The 19484-nt window shown below is 36.9% G+C and overlaps 1 protein-coding gene across 3 annotated transcripts in view; it reads left to right on the forward strand.

Moving 5' to 3' along the window:
• The window catches only part of ADGRL2 (adhesion G protein-coupled receptor L2), a 129685-nt gene extending 113757 nt beyond the window's left edge, over positions 1 to 15928 (forward strand). For 2 of the 3 annotated variants that reach the window (XM_035903912.1, XM_009648434.2), the window contains 5 exons: positions 1861 to 1952; positions 3836 to 4004; positions 7696 to 7824; positions 8245 to 8341; positions 14579 to 15928. In XM_035903912.1, the coding sequence (XP_035759805.1) occupies positions 1861 to 1952; positions 3836 to 4004; positions 7696 to 7824; positions 8245 to 8341; positions 14579 to 15333 (1242 nt within the window). In that variant the 3' untranslated portion in view covers positions 15334 to 15928. The remainder of the gene's footprint in view (positions 1 to 1860; positions 1953 to 3835; positions 4005 to 7695; positions 7825 to 8244; positions 8342 to 14578) is intronic. The other variant, XM_035903913.1, reaches the window with a different exon arrangement.
• The last annotated feature ends 3556 nt before the right edge of the window (positions 15929 to 19484 follow it).

Consider the following 19484-nt stretch of genomic DNA (forward strand, 5'->3'; position numbering starts at 1 on the left):
GCAGCACAATTCCAGAACGCAGCCCCATCCTAGCTGCTGTGGAAAAAGTTATCTCTATCCCAGTCAAAAACCAGCAGACAATGATATAATGAAGTGTTTCTCAACTGGTTAGTCATTACGTCTGAGAATCATAAAAGTTAAGCAACAGGGTCATGAGATGTTGACACTTCTATTACATCTTGCAGCAATGGAAATCATGCTTCACCTACACCATGTACATACCTTCACTTAAAGGTCAAGTATTTTCTGTCAGTTCTTGAAACACAGAAATAAATTATAAAATCTTATTTTTGTTATTTGTATCGCATACACTTTTTGTATTAATCTCAAGATACAATTGCAAAAATACTTTACTTTGAATCAGGACTGATGAGGTCAAAAGCTGCCAAACACTGTTCTTGTGTTGAGAGCTGTATTATAGTTGATGGCGTCTATCCTGATTTTGAGACAGCAGCGGCAGTGATAACTTGATTGGCCTAAGCAGTAGGAATTATATCTATAATGCATGTCTATATTAACAGACTCTGATCAGAGCCTTCAAAATACTCCTCTAGGTTGTTACAAACTGCTCCTTATTAGGATTTGAGTTATATTTCTGTCCATTGTGGCACAGATGTAGGAATACATCTGGTATAAACTGGTATCCCTCATGTTACAAAAATTGTGAGGATTTTGATGCTGTCTCAAACCAAAGGCTTCCCAAAATGAGAGACTGGGCTTCATCATTCTCCATCAGTAACCAGTTGCAGATATATACGGAAGATTGTAAGAATGGGGTTATAATCTATCTAATACACGTTATAGGGATGTTGAAGCGTGTGCTCCCATCTTCTCTTAGCTATCGGTTCAGCCATTTCTTGTGGAGCATTGCACTAGTAGATGAGGATGCATGGCTTCTCCCTGAAAGGACATAGCTCTTACTGTTTTCAAACATACAATTTTATTGGTATTGTCTGCATGATGTTGGACAGCACGTACTAATTACTCAAATTAACTGTATAACACTTTTCAACCCATATTCTACAGGCACCCTTGTATTTGGCTTACCTGTGGTCTGCACATGCTTTGAAATGCATAGGAAAAAGGCACCTAGTATCTTTGATATCTGTGATTGTGTTTCACAATAGGAAAACTATAAAAAAATTACCTTCAGTATCTTCCCTGGTGTTACCTATATGAATGACACAACAAGAATAAGGCAGCATAGTCCTTTCCTTCAAGTGGCGTGCAGTAGGAGGGTGCACCACCGGCACATGTCTGTGGCACTGTTAAGTTTGATGCATTTGCTACATCTTTGTGTTTCTTTTTCTCTTTCTTCAGTTACATTTAAGCTGTTTTCAAGACCCCAGCAGGATTTGTGAGAACAAAAGGGAATAAAAAAAAATAAAATCAAAAAAAAAAGGGATAAACCAGCAAAGACGAAAAACGTTCCAGAAGCAGGATGGGGTGATAAAAAGACAACTTAGTATAGCACAGTGAAGGGGTAACCGTAGACCACGGAGGAAGTCGGTGCGATGGGGAACAAGGCCAGAAGTGGCAGGTGAAGGTGAACAGGGGCCGAGCACAACACGCTGGAAGACAGAGCTAGACTGACAATGACACGTGTTGGACATGAGCTGAACAGGGTGGTTCATGATGATGAGGTGAAGTTGGAAAAATTAAGTGAAACAAGGACTTCTAACTTTTTTTTTCCCCCCTCACCCGTATTTGCAGTCACCTTTTACAGACTGCCTGATGCGGCTACCCAGTTTCACTACATATTTGAAAGTAAACTACGGGGTTTTTGTTTAGTCTGTAATATCATCATTATTCAACCTATTAGTTGAAGTCGTTTAATTTCATTCTTCTCTGTTTTGACAGCTGAATCTTATCTTCCTGGTGATCACATTGTGCAAAATGGTGAAGCACTCAAACACTTTGAAACCAGACTCTAGCAGGTTGGAAAACATTAAGTAAGTGCTTTGTGTTCAAGTATGAGAACTATGATTATTTTCTGATTGCTGAACTGATTGAAAGCTACTCTCCATTAGGAGCACATGCCATTGTCTCCCAGCAACTGCAGATGTCAATTAGAAGCAAACAGAGCCAATCCTGCTTTCGTCACATTGTTGCTGTAATGTCACAAACGCCGGTCAAAATTAGATAATTTCAGCCTGGAACTAGTGCCAAGAAACTGTTTCACGGAAATGCCACAGCACTGTAGTAATTTCATTTGTATTTCAAATGCAGTTCAAAAATGATGTTCCTGTTTGCATGGCTGATATGATTATATTAAGTTTGTTTTGTTAAATGACTTTTTGATTTAGGGATTCTGAGCAGTTTCTACTCGTAATCCTGTTCTCCCAAGAGAATTGACTCTATTATTATTGTTAACTTGAAGATTATCTGCTGTTTTCATGCTAATTTAACAAATGTTTACTTTATCATGGTGCTGTACTGCAGTATCCCTTTTCCAGAGTAAGATAAGTGTCGTATAATTAACAAGGCTTTGGCAGCTCTTGCTTCTTTAGATAGTCCTTTACTGTATTCTGTATAGCTTTTCCTTGTATTGAAGGTTTTTGTTATCAACACTGAAGGGATGGTGCAACTTTCTAACGCTGAGGGTTGGATGTGAAAGGGTCTTACAGATTTGCTTTGAATGTTGAAAATGGTGAAGGGAGATTTTCAGTAAGGCTAACGTTGTGAACTAGATATTCTAGATAGGTCAGTATCAGCTTCATTGCATGGTGCATGATGAGAGAGAGAGCTAATCTTTAGCATCTCTCTCTTTTCTTCCTTTTCCTCTTTCTGTCTTCTCATCCACACCAGTAATTACCGTGTTTGTGATGGCTACTATAATACGGACTTACCTGGGTAAGATAGAACCCTACATTAACAAATTTCTAGCATGATTTTTAACTTTACAAACTCGGTCAATATTGTGGATTTCCCTTAATTTTAATTAACTAGTTTTGAGATACCTAATTTGCTAAAGAATTTTAAACTATTATATGCCTTTATAATTTTAAATTGCTTGCCTCTGCATTTTGAATTTCCTAATTTTGACTAATTTTTGTAGACAATTAAAAATGTTCTTATTAATTTCTGTTTCAATTCTGTCTAATAATTTTGTTTCTCTTTTCTGCTTATAATGCTTTCTAGCTATGAAGATAATAAGCCATTTATCAAGTAAGATCATTAGTTAGATGTGGAATTCACTGACTAAATTCCCTTTCCCTTTCATTCTGTGCCGTTCTCTACAATTCCTTTTCCTTAACCTATTCATGATGGAATCTTTTTTAGACTATTCTGTAGAGCAATATCCATATTTTTGTCACATTTCAGCAGGGTTTCTTCATGCGGAAGTTAGATGATCTAGCTTCAGTTTAGCTGAGTTTATCGGAGCATTAAAGATTTGGGCTCTAGGCTTTTAATCTGCTGTTTAACCTTTGTGCATTTGTGTTACATTATTTGGTGTCATATGGCAGCACCACTGTTTAAAATCTATGGTGTGATTAGTGGCTAAGCCAGGTTTATCAATCTCTTTTGTAAAAGCAGATAAAGCAATGGAATAGCTGGGGCTTGCGCTATACTTCTGCATTTCAAAATAGTTTTGACATCCAATGCAGTTCTTGAGAAAGAAAAAGATCATATCTACTCTTGCTGTTTTCACTGGAGACTAAGAGTACCAAATGGAATTGTTCTTTCTTTAAGAGATAAAAGGTTAAACCCAAGGAATTTTTACATTTGAATATGAACCTAGTAAAAGTCAACTGCAGGAACTGAAATGTTAATATTGGATTTGGCGACATGCATTCTCATAAGTAACGTTACTAAAATTAATTTTCTCTTGCAGATCCTGGGTCCTGGGTGCATTTGCTCTCCTGTGTCTCCTTGGCCTAACATGGTCATTTGGCCTGCTGTTTATCAATGAGGGGACTGTGGTGATGACGTATCTCTTCACAGTATTTAATGCTTTCCAAGGAATGTTTATTTTCATCTTTCATTGTGCCCTTCAAAAGAAAGTAAGTTACTGAAAACACAGATGCATGTTCCCTAACGCCTTAGAAATACCACATCTTATTTCTTTAAAAATAGAGAAAAAAATAGCAATGTCAAGAACTGGAGTTATTTTTGAAGTAGTTTGAGGAGAGGACTAGGATTCAAAAGCAATTCTGGCTGTGTGTGCTTGTGGGAGTCATATTACAGTTCCTCGGTGGCCTGGGTGGGTTTAAAATGGATGCAGCATTTCCAGCCTGGGCTTGAAAAGTTTTGAGGCTTTGGGAAGAAAATCGCTATAGAAAATGTACTGTTTGACATTGGTAATGTGGTACATATTAGTCTGGACTTACAGCCAAAAGTCCTTTATGTGCACATGAAACAAATCCTGCCTCCGCTGCAGCACTGCAAACAAAGGATCATTTACAATATCAGCCCATCTCAGCCTGGCAACGCTTTCTCTTTTCTCAGATCAAGGCAGAGGACCTCTCCTGAGATCCCATTAAGCTGCCACATAAAGCTACAGGTGATAGGCAGGGATTGTACCATGAGTGCTTGTCCGTTACAAAATTAAGTGAGATCTAAAAATTAATTTTGTTATGAACTTCAAGACACCTTAGAAAAAAGTAGTCATTAATGCTGGACAACTACTAATGGGGAGAGTTTTCCAAAGATGCCAGCATGGCTAATGTTTTCAAGTGTTTGCCTCCCACAGCAATCCAACAGCTTCGTGCTCTTAACTGGAAAAACTGGAATCCCGTGGCAAGAGCCTTCCTTCATGAGGGGGATGTGCTAAATTAGTTCTGCTCCCCTTCACTCGACGGGAGCCAAGGGGTCCAGAAGGAGCAGATCTGCTGGGGAGAGGGAAAGTTTGCATGGGAGAGAGGAGCAAACAGGAGAGACGGAAGCGAAGGGTGGCAGCCGGATGGGATTCTCTTTGGGTTCCCTGCACACCTCCTCTTCCCCAGACTGTGGGTGGAGACTGCTTCCAAGGATGCCTTAGTGGTGCTTTAGTGAAGGACAAAAGAAAAAAGCTCATAGCCTGTGTTAAAAGGCGTAGCAAATGAAAGTAATGAGGGTTGAGAGGAACGGTAAACATCAAAAAATCCCACCCAAAAAAGCTTAACATACAATGCAATACATCCTGCATTTGGAAATACCCAGTCTGCAATATTTAGATTCTAAATATTTTTACCAGTTTTAGGCTGGAGACCTAGCAATTATTAACTCCCTTTATAATTAGCTCACCAGAGACATAATTAACTGATATTTATAAAATGGTTTGAGACCATTGGATAAAGCGTTGCTGTGTAAGTACAAAAATCGCATTCTTGTGTGTTCTCAACTGTACCAGCTCTAACAATATCAACGTCTCTAAATTTGGTGTAGACAATGGCGTTCAGCCATGTTCTAGGAAAAGATCTGGTAGGCAGAAGGAATTTTATCCCAATGAACACTGCACTACTCTCATTTTGAGAGAACAAAAGCGCACTTAAAGAGGAGATTGAGCCTAAGAAAAGAAGAGAGGGAAGAAAATGCAAACATTCTCAAAACGCAAATAATTTCTAGATTAGGGTTTCATATAATGTTGCCTTTTCTACCACTTGTACTGGAGTTGAAAATCAAAAACAGACTCCTTTTTTATTTCTTTTTACAGCTGTGCATTGTTTTTATATTAAGTGGAGTCAGCAAAAAGCAATATTAAAATACCAGTCAAGTGTGAAAAAGCATAACCTAGAGCAATACGATTTATACCTGAAAGAATGTTAAAGCTGCCATTTAAGATTTTTAAGTTTCGTTGCCTTTGACTGGATATCATCCTGTCCTCTGTCTGCATAGCTAATGTAGTCTTTTTATTCTGTTATTACTAGTTGGTCACTAAATTGAACAGAGAAATAGAATTTTGAAAGTGAAAACTATTATGTTTCCAGTTCTGACAGGATGATAGTGCTGTTGCTTCCATCAGTTTCCAACAAGCTATAATTTAGAAATAATGACAGTGGAATGCGCAGTACTGACAGATAATGTACATTCACTCCAATATAGGCATTAGGCAAAACCAGCCCTGGAGGGTGGTATTTGGGTAAAAATACAGTTTTGATTGCTATTGTCTCTACTCTGTAGTGGTTTGGAGCATTTAATATCCATTAGTGTTCAGGAATGTATTTTCTTAGGTATTATACCATCTAGTGATGATATATATAGACTTATGCTTTTCAGACTATAGAGTTAAAGATTGTAATTCTATGTCTGTGCTTTTCTGTTTTCATTCTTTATGTGTCTTTTGTGCTGATATAGATAGGGGTTCACTTAAAATATGTACCATATACTTTCATTAAAAAGATGAGTTATTGTCCCTAGCTTGAAGTTAAGGCACTAGCTATTCAAATTTTCTTCAACCTTGTGGTTTATAGAAGCATGACAGGATGTATTCCATGAGTAAAATTCTTCTAATGCACATTATTAACTTTTTGCTTTTTCCCCTCTCCCCTTTTTACATACTCACAATTTTCTTTCTGTCCTATATATTCATAGGTCAAGCCAAATTTCCAGATTAGCTGAAATCCCCCTTTTCCCAGAAACTTAGGAGTCTCACTGATGTAGAAGTGACACTTAGATTCCCACGTACCTGGTGGGAGATTTATGAATTTAGACTTACTCATCTTGGAAAAATTCTATCCAGTGTGTCCTTTCATAACGCTTTCATGTTGCGGAGATGTGTATGCACTCTTCCCTTACCTGAAAGTAGTAGTCAGTGTAGCAGTCACTGAAATGAGAGAACTAGCTGCTCTGTAAATTAATCCTGATTACTTTCATGGCAAATGTTAACACACGTAAATTACAAAACTAAAGTTTCCAGTAGGTCACTGGAAACAGAAGGTGAATAAATGCAGGCCAAAGACTGGAATCAGTATTTAGTTTTGTTGCTCTGTCAGACAAAAGTCTCACATACATAGGTGTATTCAGATTTCTACGTTCAGCAAAGATGAGTATTTTGGTTTTTGATCCTAAAAGTGAAAGATGCTTCATTTCCAGCCTTTACAGTTCAAAATTTGGCCCTGAAACACTGATGGTGCCTCTACCAGCGTAGCAGGCACTCTGCCTGGAGTGGGGCAGGGACATTCATGAGCTTTGTACAATCCCGAGCAGGTCTGACCATATCAACTTGCAGCTCTTTGAGTTACTTACTGAGTAACTTTATATGAAAATGCCTTTATAGTCATTGCCGGGTTTGCACACTGTCTTGGAAGGGATAACTTAACGGGCAGTACCAAGCAGTGCACAGGCTAGTTACCCCAGCCCTTCTCGCATGATGAAATGGGAAGGTCGGCTTTCTATGGTTTCTGCACCAAAACTTCATCTAAAAAGGACTATTTTCAGCCAGCATTCAATTCAGGTAAACTTAACTATATTAATCTACAATATGAAGACAAAATAAAAATAATCCCATAAATAACTCAGTAATGATTATTCAGGCACATCTAAATGAAGTGTGTGTATACTTTGGAAATAAGTCGGTCAAAAATCCTGGATAGCTGATAATGCTGCTGCATAAGGAAACACCTGATTTTGCTAATGGCCAACAACTCAATAGACAAGAACTATCTATTTGCTTGAAAAATGTGTGAGTAGTTTCAGTGCAGGGTTCATGTCTTATTGCCAGCAGAGATATTTGACACTATTTTTTATGCTAAGTAATTTTTTTTTCCCCCAAAGGTACGTAAGGAATATGGCAAATGCTTCCGACATTCCTACTGCTGTGGTGGACTACCAACTGAGAGTCCCCACAGTTCAGTGAAGGCATCAACAACAAGAACTAGTGCTCGCTATTCCTCTGGCACTCAGGTAACAAAGATTTTGACAGCATCTTTTAATTAACCTTATTTATAAAAAGCCTACTGAGATGTGTCCCAATCAGAAGCACTAATTGTCTTCTCAGTATTATCATTTAGGTGGCAAATACATACTTCTGCGTAGTAGAAATGATTCTTTTTAAACATTTCCTTTTATTTTGGTCTAATGCAAACACCTTCTTTTTCTTGTAATTAGGGGCTGGTTTATAGGAAGGCTTATACCACCATGTTTCATCTAAATGAAATTTAATAAATTAGAGTTTTAATAACAAAAGAAGGAGTTTCACTCCATGCTAGAAGAATGGCTTACTTTAGGCCAACATAAACACAAATATTCTACAGAATAGCACATAAGTAGGAAAAATCTCTTTGTAACTTGCTATGCTTCTGTCTCACTGCTTTCTGTTAACAGAGTCGTATAAGGAGGATGTGGAATGACACTGTGAGAAAACAATCTGAATCGTCTTTTATCTCAGGTGACATCAACAGCACTTCAACACTTAATCAAGGTCAGTCACTGGGAACATTTCAGTTTTAGAAGCCTTAAATCTTATACAGATTTTATAACATTTAACACAGAAGAATTGAAAAGAATGTTTTGGAAAAAAATTCTGGAACAAATGTTCTCTAAAAGCAGAGTTTTAAAGTCATCCACCAGCACATTTTAAAACCGTGTTCCCTCAGCTGGCCCCCTGCTATAGAAGTTGAATTCCTCCATTCGTGGGAATGTATTTAAATAAGTTCCATCAATAATTTAACTTAGAAGCAAGATCATAATTTTAAATCTTTCCTAACCTTTATAGGTTAAATCCGAAACAGAAATATGAGTGCAGTAACATTTTAATGCATATTTGACTATGATTTTTAGGTGCAGAAATTTTCCCAGTGAAATCTAATTGATATCATTTCTATGCAAAAGATGTCTGTAAAGCATTTATCTTTTCTATTTCAAAGAGCATCGTATCTGTCACATGGAATAGAATCCAGATTTTCAGGCACAGAGAAGCCAAAACTCCAAATTTCTCAGCTCAAATAGACTTTGAAATCTTTAAACCTCATTCTCATGTCCAGTTAGGAGACAAGGGTATTAGCTGAGACAGAACGTCCCTTCCTTTCTCCCCTTCCCCTTGTGTTTTTTTAAGGTAGTTTGAGCTAGCAATGGAGGGAAGACTGCTCTGTGCAAGCCAAGTTCAAAGCCTGTTCTTCCACCCATGTCCCTAGGAGAAGAACACGTAGCCCTGATCTCACTGCAACCAGTTCCTACTCAACTCCAAAAGTTTTAAAACAGAAAATTCATCACTGTCAGGGCTGCACAACTGGCAAATTTTCCTCCCTTGGGTTTTTTTCAAGATTTGGTTGTAGGGACATGTCCTTAACGCGCATTTATTTTGGAAGTAAAAAGTGTGATATTTTGCAAAAGAAAATATTGCAGAAAGCATGATTCTATTTTTGCTGTTTGGCATATAGGAAGTGGGTAAGACCTGTGTGTCTCACTGCTCCCCCCATCTGAATCCTGTATTTTGCTCTGGCAAAATCAAAATTAAGTAACTTCTACTAAGTAGAAAATGTATATTTGTCATGCCCAAGAAAGAAGTAAATTCCTTTCCAGTGTCTTGTTAAAATCCCATAAATATGCGCTAGGTAAAAGTCTGGGATTCACCCTATTTTGATGTCTCTGACTCCTGAGGTTGGCTCTAACCATGCTGCACCCTCAGTTAATTCAGATTTGAACGGAGGTCTTGGAAGCTTCTGCCTGTTTCAGAGCTCCAGTGTCAAGTCACTGAATGTGTTCTGCCATGATTAGAAAAATTGATACCATCTTTATTCAATTACAATATCGTCACCATCTCAGTGATACATACCTATAAGGGTAGTTTAGTAATTAATGGCAAGTGTCATTTTTCCTTTAAAATAAAAATCAAGCTTTTAAAGGTGGCAAAAAATTCTGGATTGAAAAAAAATTCTCTTTAACTATAAGTTACAGGTAATAATTCTAACCAAGATTAAAAATAATACACAAAAAAAAACCCCAAGCAAAATGTATTTCAGTTAGTATTTTTAGTAATAAATACATTACAACTGAAAAAACTGTGATAAAACCTTTTTAATTGTTCACTGATACAAACTTTCAAATATGGTTAGAATAATCAGGCAATAATTCTCTGAATCTTAGAATTTTCTGCTCATTTCTGCTACCAAGTATCTATGGTAGTACAAAAGCATTAAGATTTGGAATATATACTATCTTTTCCTTGCCAAATAAAAATATCCACGCTTTAAGAATGTAGCTGGCTCTTCAGTTGTCCTTGAGTCTGTAATGCACTGATCCTGAAACACTGCTGTGCAGTGCAATAGAAAAGAAAGTGGGATTTTACCTTAATTAAATGTTTAAAGTAAGTTTTAAATCACAGCATTTTGCGCGGGGTTTTTTTGTCGTTATTCCAACCCATTTTTCTTCTAGTAGCCAGATAGGAGAGATTAATTGACTTCTTAATAATTTCTCAAAATATGCTGATTTTTTTTCTAATTATTCCAAGAGCTGTTTCAATGGTGTTGCATTTACATGTAAAATGGGTTTTAAAAAAAAATCTGTTCGTGTGGTGTTTTGCTTCGTCTTACATTGTTTGTAAACTGATTGTTTAAAGAAAATTTGTCATTCGAGGAATTCGTTTTTAAAACCTGGCAGATAAATTTGCAGCATGAATGTCCCGGGAGAAAATGTGAATGCTCTGATTTCTTAGAGCAAATATTTTCCTTTCCCCTCAGCATGCATACTTTTGCATATACTAAGATATGCTTCTTGCAGTTTGTCGTCCACTGTCTGTTTGAAAACAGCAATTCCCTTCCACTATCCGTGTGTTTTTAATAAAGTGAATAACAGCTCTGATCCTGTCATGAGAGATTTTTCAATACCTTTCAATTTGAGAAATTCAGGTCTCTCAATTCCGGACAGAAGTGTTCCATACGATTATTTTTAAAGTTATAATAGCTTTATGTCGTACCTTGATCTCCACACATTTAATTGCTATTCTTGTTGTATACATTAGTAAATGTCACTCTCACCAGATGTTTACTTTGGGGATTTGGACAGCACCTGTGAATTACTGGAATCTAACTGTATTTTCCTACTCCCATTTCAAATACCTAGCTCAAATACATTCAGAAATTTTCAGCTGAATTACATTTGACAAGTCCTGCATGATTCATGATGAATTAAAAATATTCTTTATCGAAACTGTCAGCCTAAAATTAAAGAACTGACTTTTTTTTCTGTTTCTTTTGCTTTAGGAATGACTGGCAATTACCTACTAACAAACCCTCTTCTTCGACCACATGGCACTAACAACCCCTATAACACATTGCTCGCTGAAACAGTTGTATGTAATGCCCCTTCAGCTCCTGTGTTTAACTCACCAGGTGTGCTTATACTTCCTGAATAAAACCGCTTTTCTTGGCTCGCTCCAAATCCCTTCTTTTCCCTAGATAGAAACTCGAGTTGCAATACCCTAGCCGTACATTCTGAATTTCTGTCAGTTCGAGAAATACAGTATTGCCAATGTCAGCTTGTAAAACTGCACTATATTATAGTAATGCCTTTGCCATAACAGTATTTACCAATAATTATCCATGTTTTTAACACAGGTGGCATAAATCTTAATATACTATTACAGGACTGACACCACATGGTCCGAGAGCCCATCTTCAAGATATATATCACTTAGAGGTATCATGTCTATGCAATATAAGGTTGACTCTAAAGCTTGCTGAGAAAAACCTGCTTATGGAACGGATTAGATTCTAAAGGAGCGCAAGGCATCTTGACACCTTTGGATACCCCAGTGCAGAAAATTGTATCCAGCGTCAAACAGATCTAAACTATAGTATAGTGCAGCTTTATGGTAGATCGTTTTGCTGTAGGAAAATCTTGAGATTAACAGTTAGAACAGTTTAGTGCCGTAGGAATAAAGGGTGTCATCGCTTACCTAACATTTTGTTGTTACACTATCGAGCTGCTTTTTTTAACTACAGTGCGATTCATCAGTAAATATCTAACAGTTACTGTTTGATGAGTCATAAGATCACTTTAGTATAACTGGAACGAAAAATCTTTGATAAAGAGCTCATAAAAACCTTGTTTCCAGTTTTTATTTCAAGTTTCCTTTTTAACTGAACTGCACTTTCTATTTTCATTCTCTTGTTTTCTTACTTTCCTTATGCTTTCCTCTAGCAACCTACAGAGAGACAAGTATGGGAGTAAAACTTAACTTTGCCTATCAAATGTAAATTTTTTCAGCATGATTTTTAATGGGCGCAATTAAAACATAACTAGCGGTCATGAAGTAGACTCAGCGGGCAAGTGGTTCACAATTTGCAAATGAAATGTTTCCACATTCAAAAAGTACTTGCATACTGCTTTTTGGGAAACAACATGAGGTCTGTAGCAAACCCTATTGGTAACAGAAGTTATGCAATGCTGAAATAATTTGCTGTTTAAAACCAAAGCAGTGTCAAGCAGAAATGCTTAACAATTTACTTATATTTTTACATTCCCACAGTAATCTTGCTACAGGCTATGGAAAGATTTCAAATGAATTACCTGATCATGGGCAAAAAAAATTTGCCTCATCAAACCAATTTGAATATATTCTAGCACGCTTAACTCTGCAGTATATCATAGAAAACTCATTTTGGATTATCAGATATATTCTGGTATCTGTTTAGCAGAAGAAAAGAGAATTAAAATTATAGAATTAAATCACTTTCATGAGGGAAATGAATGCCAGCATGTGGTCCATGTGTTGTCTACTTTTATAAATGCCATATGTTCTGCGCAGCTAAATCCATTGCAAGAAAAATCTTGGAACATATATGAAATTGCAGAACTACAAAGTTGTTTAATCAAAGCTTAAAGAGACCTTTCAAACAACCCTCATCACTGTTTAAATCAGTACACATGGAGAGGAGTTAACAATAACGCAAATACAAAATGATTTGCAAATTACTCAGAATTTATTTGGAAATTATTACTCTATTTTTTAAAGTTGAAGACGAAAATCTTTTCATGAGAAAATGCAATTACTTTTTAATTGAAAACAATATTTTCCAGAGAAGATTGAATTTTCTAGGATAAGCTGCAGCTTTAATTATGAAAAAAAACCCAAAACAGGAAAATGTATAATCTTTTCCAAAACGACTTTTTTCTTATACTCCTCCAAGCCTTGCATATAATGCAGCAGCCTCACAGTGGTCAGTCTCATTTCAATAAAGTCACTCCATTCTTTCTTTATTCCAGACATATCTGTAGATAAAGTGATTTTCTAGGAATGCTCTAACATCTGACTTTCCATGGTTCAGACTGTTTAATTTCTTTCAAAGTTTTTTTTTTTTTTTTTCTCTTTTTCCTTTGCTTGGGAAGCACTGTGCTGTCATAGTTTACATGTCTTTGTGTCTATAGGAAAACCTTTTCTTTATCGTATTACCAAAAAAAAAAAATAAAAATTAAAAAAAAGCCAAAACCAAAAACATAAAGACCTTAATCATCATAAGACTTCATTTTTTTTCCCCCTTAAACTTCTTTTCATGTTTCCAGCAGACTTACCCAATCTGTCATTCCTCCAGCAGCTATGAGATATCAGCCATGGCTGATTTCCTCTTCCCATTCCACAACTAATATTTATTCTTTGGTTTAATTTCTGTGACCCATACTTGAAGAAATTCCTAACATTTCTGCATTTGACTTCCATGCCCATGGTAACTGTGGGCCTAACTCTTAATTAACTATTCTGGTTCATTCAGCGCTGTCACTGTGACTGATGCAGACTGCAGGCAAACTTTGACCTTTAGAAGCCTGGGGCCGTTGTTGGCAGACAGAATATTAGTGCAAAAAAATTACATTAAGTGGGAAAAGAAAAGCTGTTATTGCTTAGTAATCTAATTTGCTGAACCCTTGCTCTGACTAAGTTGCTGAGAAGCTCAGTAATTCTTCATCATGTTACAATAAATCATTTTACTTTCTTTTATATATCAGCTACTCTTAGGCCAGATAGCCTGAGCAGACAGACATGATGTGAGTTGTCCAAAGTGAGTCATTCCACCTGCTGTCTATCGTGTTGTTGGATGGTGCTTGTGGGCCCTGGTCCCTGTAGTGTGAAAGATGGCTGTCCTTGTTTAACATAAATTCTTTGTATTTATCCATTTTTTTCATTCTTTTCTTTACTTCATCTCAAAAAAAAAAAAAAAAAGGAAAAAATGTTAGAAATGTTGTTAAAGTAGTTGCTTGCCAGTTATGTGGGTTTATGTTGTACATTTACCTTCAGTTATGTCTGTGATCTAATTCCTTTTTAATTTAGTGTCGTTTAGGACAAATTCTGTTAATTTTCTTTTTCTAAATCATGGTGGTGTACTTCAAAACATAGATGTTTCCAAATGAATTGCTTTGCATTACGTATGCAAGGGCATGGAGTGAACAGTTCCTTGTGGAAGAGTCACAGAATTGACACTAAATTAAGAAATTAAAATGCCACTATTCCCCACAGGAAATACACGTTACTATTTTTAAAATGCATCTTTCCTATAAGGTGTGCAACTGTTTACATTTGAGAATGTTCAATAACCTAACTTTTCTCAAGTCTTACTTCCAAGTACAACTTTGTCCTGAACTACATTAAAGAACTTTGTTAAAACAAAAAATTGAAGTGGTAAAAAGCGCATCAGGCAATAACCAGAGCTGTCCTTTTCTGTTTCAGGACATTCACTGAACAATGCCAGGGATACAAGTGCCATGGATACTCTACCGCTAAATGGTAATTTCAACAACAGCTACTCATTGCGCAATGGAGACTATAACGACAGTGTGCAAGTTGTAGACTGTGGACTAAGCCTGAATGATACTGCTTTTGAGAAAATGATCATTTCAGAATTAGTGCACAACAACCTGCGGGGCAGCAGCAAGAACCACAACCTGGAGCGCACGCTACCAGCCAAAGCTGTGATCGGCGGGAGCAGTAGCGAAGATGACGCCATCGTGGCAGATGCCTCATCTTTGATGCACAGTGACACCCCCGGGCTGGAGCTCCACCACAAAGAGCTTGAGGCCCCACTCATTCCTCAGCGGACTCACTCCCTTCTGTACCAGCCCCAGAAGAAAGTGAAGACCGAGGGAACCGACAGCTACGTCTCACAGCTGACAGCCGAGGCTGACGATCACCTCCAGTCCCCCAACAGAGACTCTCTTTACACAAGCATGCCCAATCTCAGAGACTCTCCGTATCCAGAGAGCAGCCCCGACGTTGAAGAAGATCTCTCTCCCTCCAGGAGGAGTGAAAATGAGGACATTTACTACAAGAGCATGCCAAACCTAGGAGCTGGCCATCAGCTTCAGATGTACTATCAAATCAGCAGGGGTAATAGCGACGGCTATATAATTCCCATTAACAAGGAAGGATGTATTCCGGAAGGGGATGTTAGAGAAGGACAAATGCAACTAGTGACAAGCCTTTAATAGTGTAGCAAAGAAATATTAAAGGCCACGTACAAGTATTAAAAAGACTTAATTGGCCCCATGCAGGCTCCCTCATATCTGCTTGAAGAGACAATTCTGTTGACCCTGTGGTTCTCCAGTAACGGGGATGACTGGACCTCGCAGTTCTGTGAATTTTTATAAAACAAAAACTTTGTATATACACAGAGTATACTAAAATGAATTATTTGTTACAAAGAAAAGAAATACCAACAAGGTATTTTAAGATATCTTCTGCTGCTGAATTTAACAAAATTGTGAAAAACAGAGAAATAAACACTTCCCAGCCATTTTACTGCAGCAGTTTGTGAACTAAATTTGTAAATATGGCTGCACCATTTTTTTTTTCTAGGCCTACATTGTATTATATACAAGGCGTAGGCTCTAAAATCCTGTGGGACAAATTTACTGTACCTTACTATTCCTGACAAGACTTGCAAAAGCAGGAGAGATATTCTGCATCAGTTTGCAGTTCACTGCAAATCTTTTCCATTAGGGCAAAGATTGAATACATGTCTAACCACTAGCAATCAAGCCACAGGCCTTATTTCATATATTTCCTCAACTGTACAATGAACCGTTCTCATGAAAAAATGGCTAAAGAAATTATATTTTGTTCTATTGCTAGGGTAAAATAAATACATTTGTGTCCAACTGAAATATAATTGTCATTAAAAAATAATTTTAAAGAGTTTGAAGAAAATATTGTGAAAAGCTCTTGGTTGCACATATGTTATAAGCTGTTTTTCTTACACTCTGTTCATAGTACAGTAGTATGTTTAAAATGCAAGTTCTACCCGTTTTCACTTATTTTTCACTGTAAACAGTGTTCTGCTTTGACAAGTTAGTTTTTATTCTTACGTTTTGAATTTTTATTGCCAAAAAAACATAATTTGGGGAGAAAATTGTTTTAGAAGCCAATTATGCCAAGCCTTGCACAAATTTGGTATAGCTAACAAAGATTGTAACTCGATTCCCTGTTCATTCTTTAATCAGGGTTGGGTGGTAAGGGGTAAAGGGGACACTGGACACTTCTCACAAGCTTTCTCGTGAATAAAAGGTGCCTGTCCTTTAAAAAAAATAAATAAAACATAACTATTACTCTTCCATATTCCTTCTGCCTATATTTAGTAATTAATTTATTTTATGATAAAAATCTAATGAAATGTAAATTGTTTCAACGAAATTCTGCTTTTTTCGTCCCTTTGTGTAAACCTGTTAATAATGAGCCCATCACTAATATCCAGTGTAAAGTTTAACACCTGTTTGACAGTAAATAAATGTGAATTTTTTCCAAATAGGTAAAATGTGCATTATTATGTACGAAGCATAATTGGCATCAGCAGTCCTTCGACCCAGCTGTATCCTGCTTAGAATGGCTTCTTTACATTTCATGAGTGAAGTGTCGAGAATACAGTAGAGACCGTCTATATAGCTCCACAGAAAAAGGTCATCCTTACTATTCATTACTCTAGTCACAGTTGAACAGGGTCAAACTCAGACACAGCAGGGTCATTAGGAAAATGTACTGTAATTTAACATATTTACATAACTTTTAAGTAGGCATCTGTACTGAAATTAAAAATAAGGTGGTAAACTCCACTATAATATTCTCGGCCACAGCAATTAGCAGTCAATTAGTAGTGATGAAGATATATTGTTGCAGTGGGGAAAACATGAATAAGCAGCATTTGGATCGCACTCTGAGTGCTATCCAAATAATTAATCCGTCACGGTGCTGTTCTGAGTTAGATAAATAAGTATGGCTGTCCCCATGTTTACCAAACTAGAGAACTGCAGAAGGCAGCTGATGCCCAAGATGTTATCTACAAATCAGCAGCAAAATTGGAAGTCTGAAGTCTTTGTTGTCTTGATTCCCAAGCCTCTTCTGTCCCTCTCAACCAGGGCCTCTCAAAGATAACGCCAAGGACTTCATTTGTCACAACTTCCAAAATTGTGTTCTTCCAAATAACTCTATAAAAGTTAATGCGCCCTCATCACAGAGGTCGCAGGTTCATGTGTGGCCACTGTGACTATATGTCTGAGAACAGCAAAATGTAAGCCGAAAGCCATATCGATTCTGTCACCTTCTAATGCATTGGAAGATATAAAGTCCATTTGGAAAAGAAATCAATGCATTTGGAAAAAAAAACTGAAAAAGTTTGAATTTCAGAAGAATGTTTTGGGTGAGACTTCCTGCTGTTGAGACAATTCAAACTCTGTAAAAAAAAAAAAAAAATCCAGGTTGAGATGGAACTGTGGGGTTTGGGTAACCTCAATGTATCTGTAAGCAGGGCTGTGACACCGTAGCAGTTGTTCTTGAAGAAAAAGGCATCTTCACCATCAACCCTTCTGGTAACTCTAGCCAGTGTGTTCCTTAATACTTAAAAGTTATGATGTTTACGGTAGAGTCACTGGAACATTTAAAATTTAATCAGAAACTGTTTACTTCTGTTTAGTAGAGATGCTTTAAAAACCTGAAGTCTCTATGAAATAAGGATTTGTTCTGATTCAGGGTATACGGCAGACTCTTGGGAGCAAAAATGATTCCCTTGGTCTGTCTGGCAACTGAAGAGCACACTTGCTGCCTTCTACCTAGGAAACCATGTCTTAGGGATTTAAAAATCGTGGTGCTCAAGTAATTACAGTACACATGACCTAATAACATCACCAACTTTCAGCAGAATCTTCAACCCTAGTTCGAGCAAGTACGCCTTTGTGTCTAACTAAAGGTGGCAAAACTCCATGCTGGAAAAAGGTTTGTAGCATTGTGATCTTAAATATATATTCAATTGCAAATGTAACGAGTCTTCATAAAACAAGCAAATGTAGCTGATGAACCTAAGATGAACCAGCTGAACCTAAGTATCATAAGGGAATTCTTTTGTTAGCTTCTTTGTAATGTAGATGTTGCTTTTTAGTGAGCCTGGGTTTTTTAATGTTACGCTAGTGAGTGTCCTGTGTTTAGCTAGCAGCTAGCAGCCGATACCTTGCCAAATTTCTGTTGGTGTAACTTCTCAGTGTAGTAGGTTACAATATAATTAAATAGCCGACAGCTTATTGTAATTTCTTTATGTTCTCTCTCACGTTCCTGCCATCTTGTCTTGGGATCAGAAGGACAGAAGAATTCAGAGGAAGAGTTCGAGAATAGCGAAATAATGACAGCAGAATTAATGGAAACAAGTGTTTCTTCAGGGTCACCAGTTAACCAGTTCCTATGATGGTGCCAAGGATCTGCCGCTATTTTAGGCACTGTCTTTCCGAAGAGCTGCAATTTTCTTACGGCTAGTAATCTCCTGTTAGTATCAGCAGTAACCCTACTGGCTCAGTTCAATTCTTCCTTGTAACTTCAGTCCAGTTATATTAATTCCTACAAAAGATTAAATGGGATGTGCATTTAGTGAACTGTTGTATAATGGTGCTATGCATTGTTTAATATAAAATACATCTCAATTCTACATAAGTGAACCATAACATGAAGAAATGCAACACTGGTAATACCTTTATAGTTAAAATTAACCTTTATCTGTGAATTCTACAATACACCTTTGCTTCTTTCAAATTGGAAATGAAACTACTAATAAAGTTTACATATATTCACTTATGTAGGCAATAAAAGGTGTTTCAAATTGACCTAAGTTATGGATAAAATATGTGTCATATTTTATGTCCTAATTTTTAAGGAAATTTTTTTTCTGAACTACTCAGACATTAACAGAACAACAACAACAAAAGGTAAACAGCCCCTGTGTACTGTTGTTATCCCAGCTTGCCTCAAAACTAACAAAACTTGTCTTCTAGACTTGATTATGCGACTACGTATGCTAGTGTAAAGTTTTATCCCTGAATAAAATTTATTATTTTAAAAAAAAATATCAAGAGAAGCTACAGGTAGAGAATGAATATATATATATATATACATGAACATCTTCCCTGGGGTTTTAACTCACTGATTTTAGGGAACAATGGAGAATGAAAAGCGATGGGACGCAGCAATAATTCTTCGGTTCCACCTCAGCTGTAGCCCTGCAAAGACACTTAGGCCAGGGAGGTCGTGGCAAATTTTTTTAAAAATAGATGGTGACAGTCACCCTCCACATTTATGAAGAGCGTTGCTACCATTTCAGTAAGCA

Source organism: Egretta garzetta, unplaced genomic scaffold, assembly GCF_000687185.1.
Source record: "Egretta garzetta isolate BGI_Z169 unplaced genomic scaffold, ASM68718v1 scaffold31, whole genome shotgun sequence".
Taxonomy (NCBI): domain Eukaryota; kingdom Metazoa; phylum Chordata; class Aves; order Pelecaniformes; family Ardeidae; genus Egretta; species Egretta garzetta.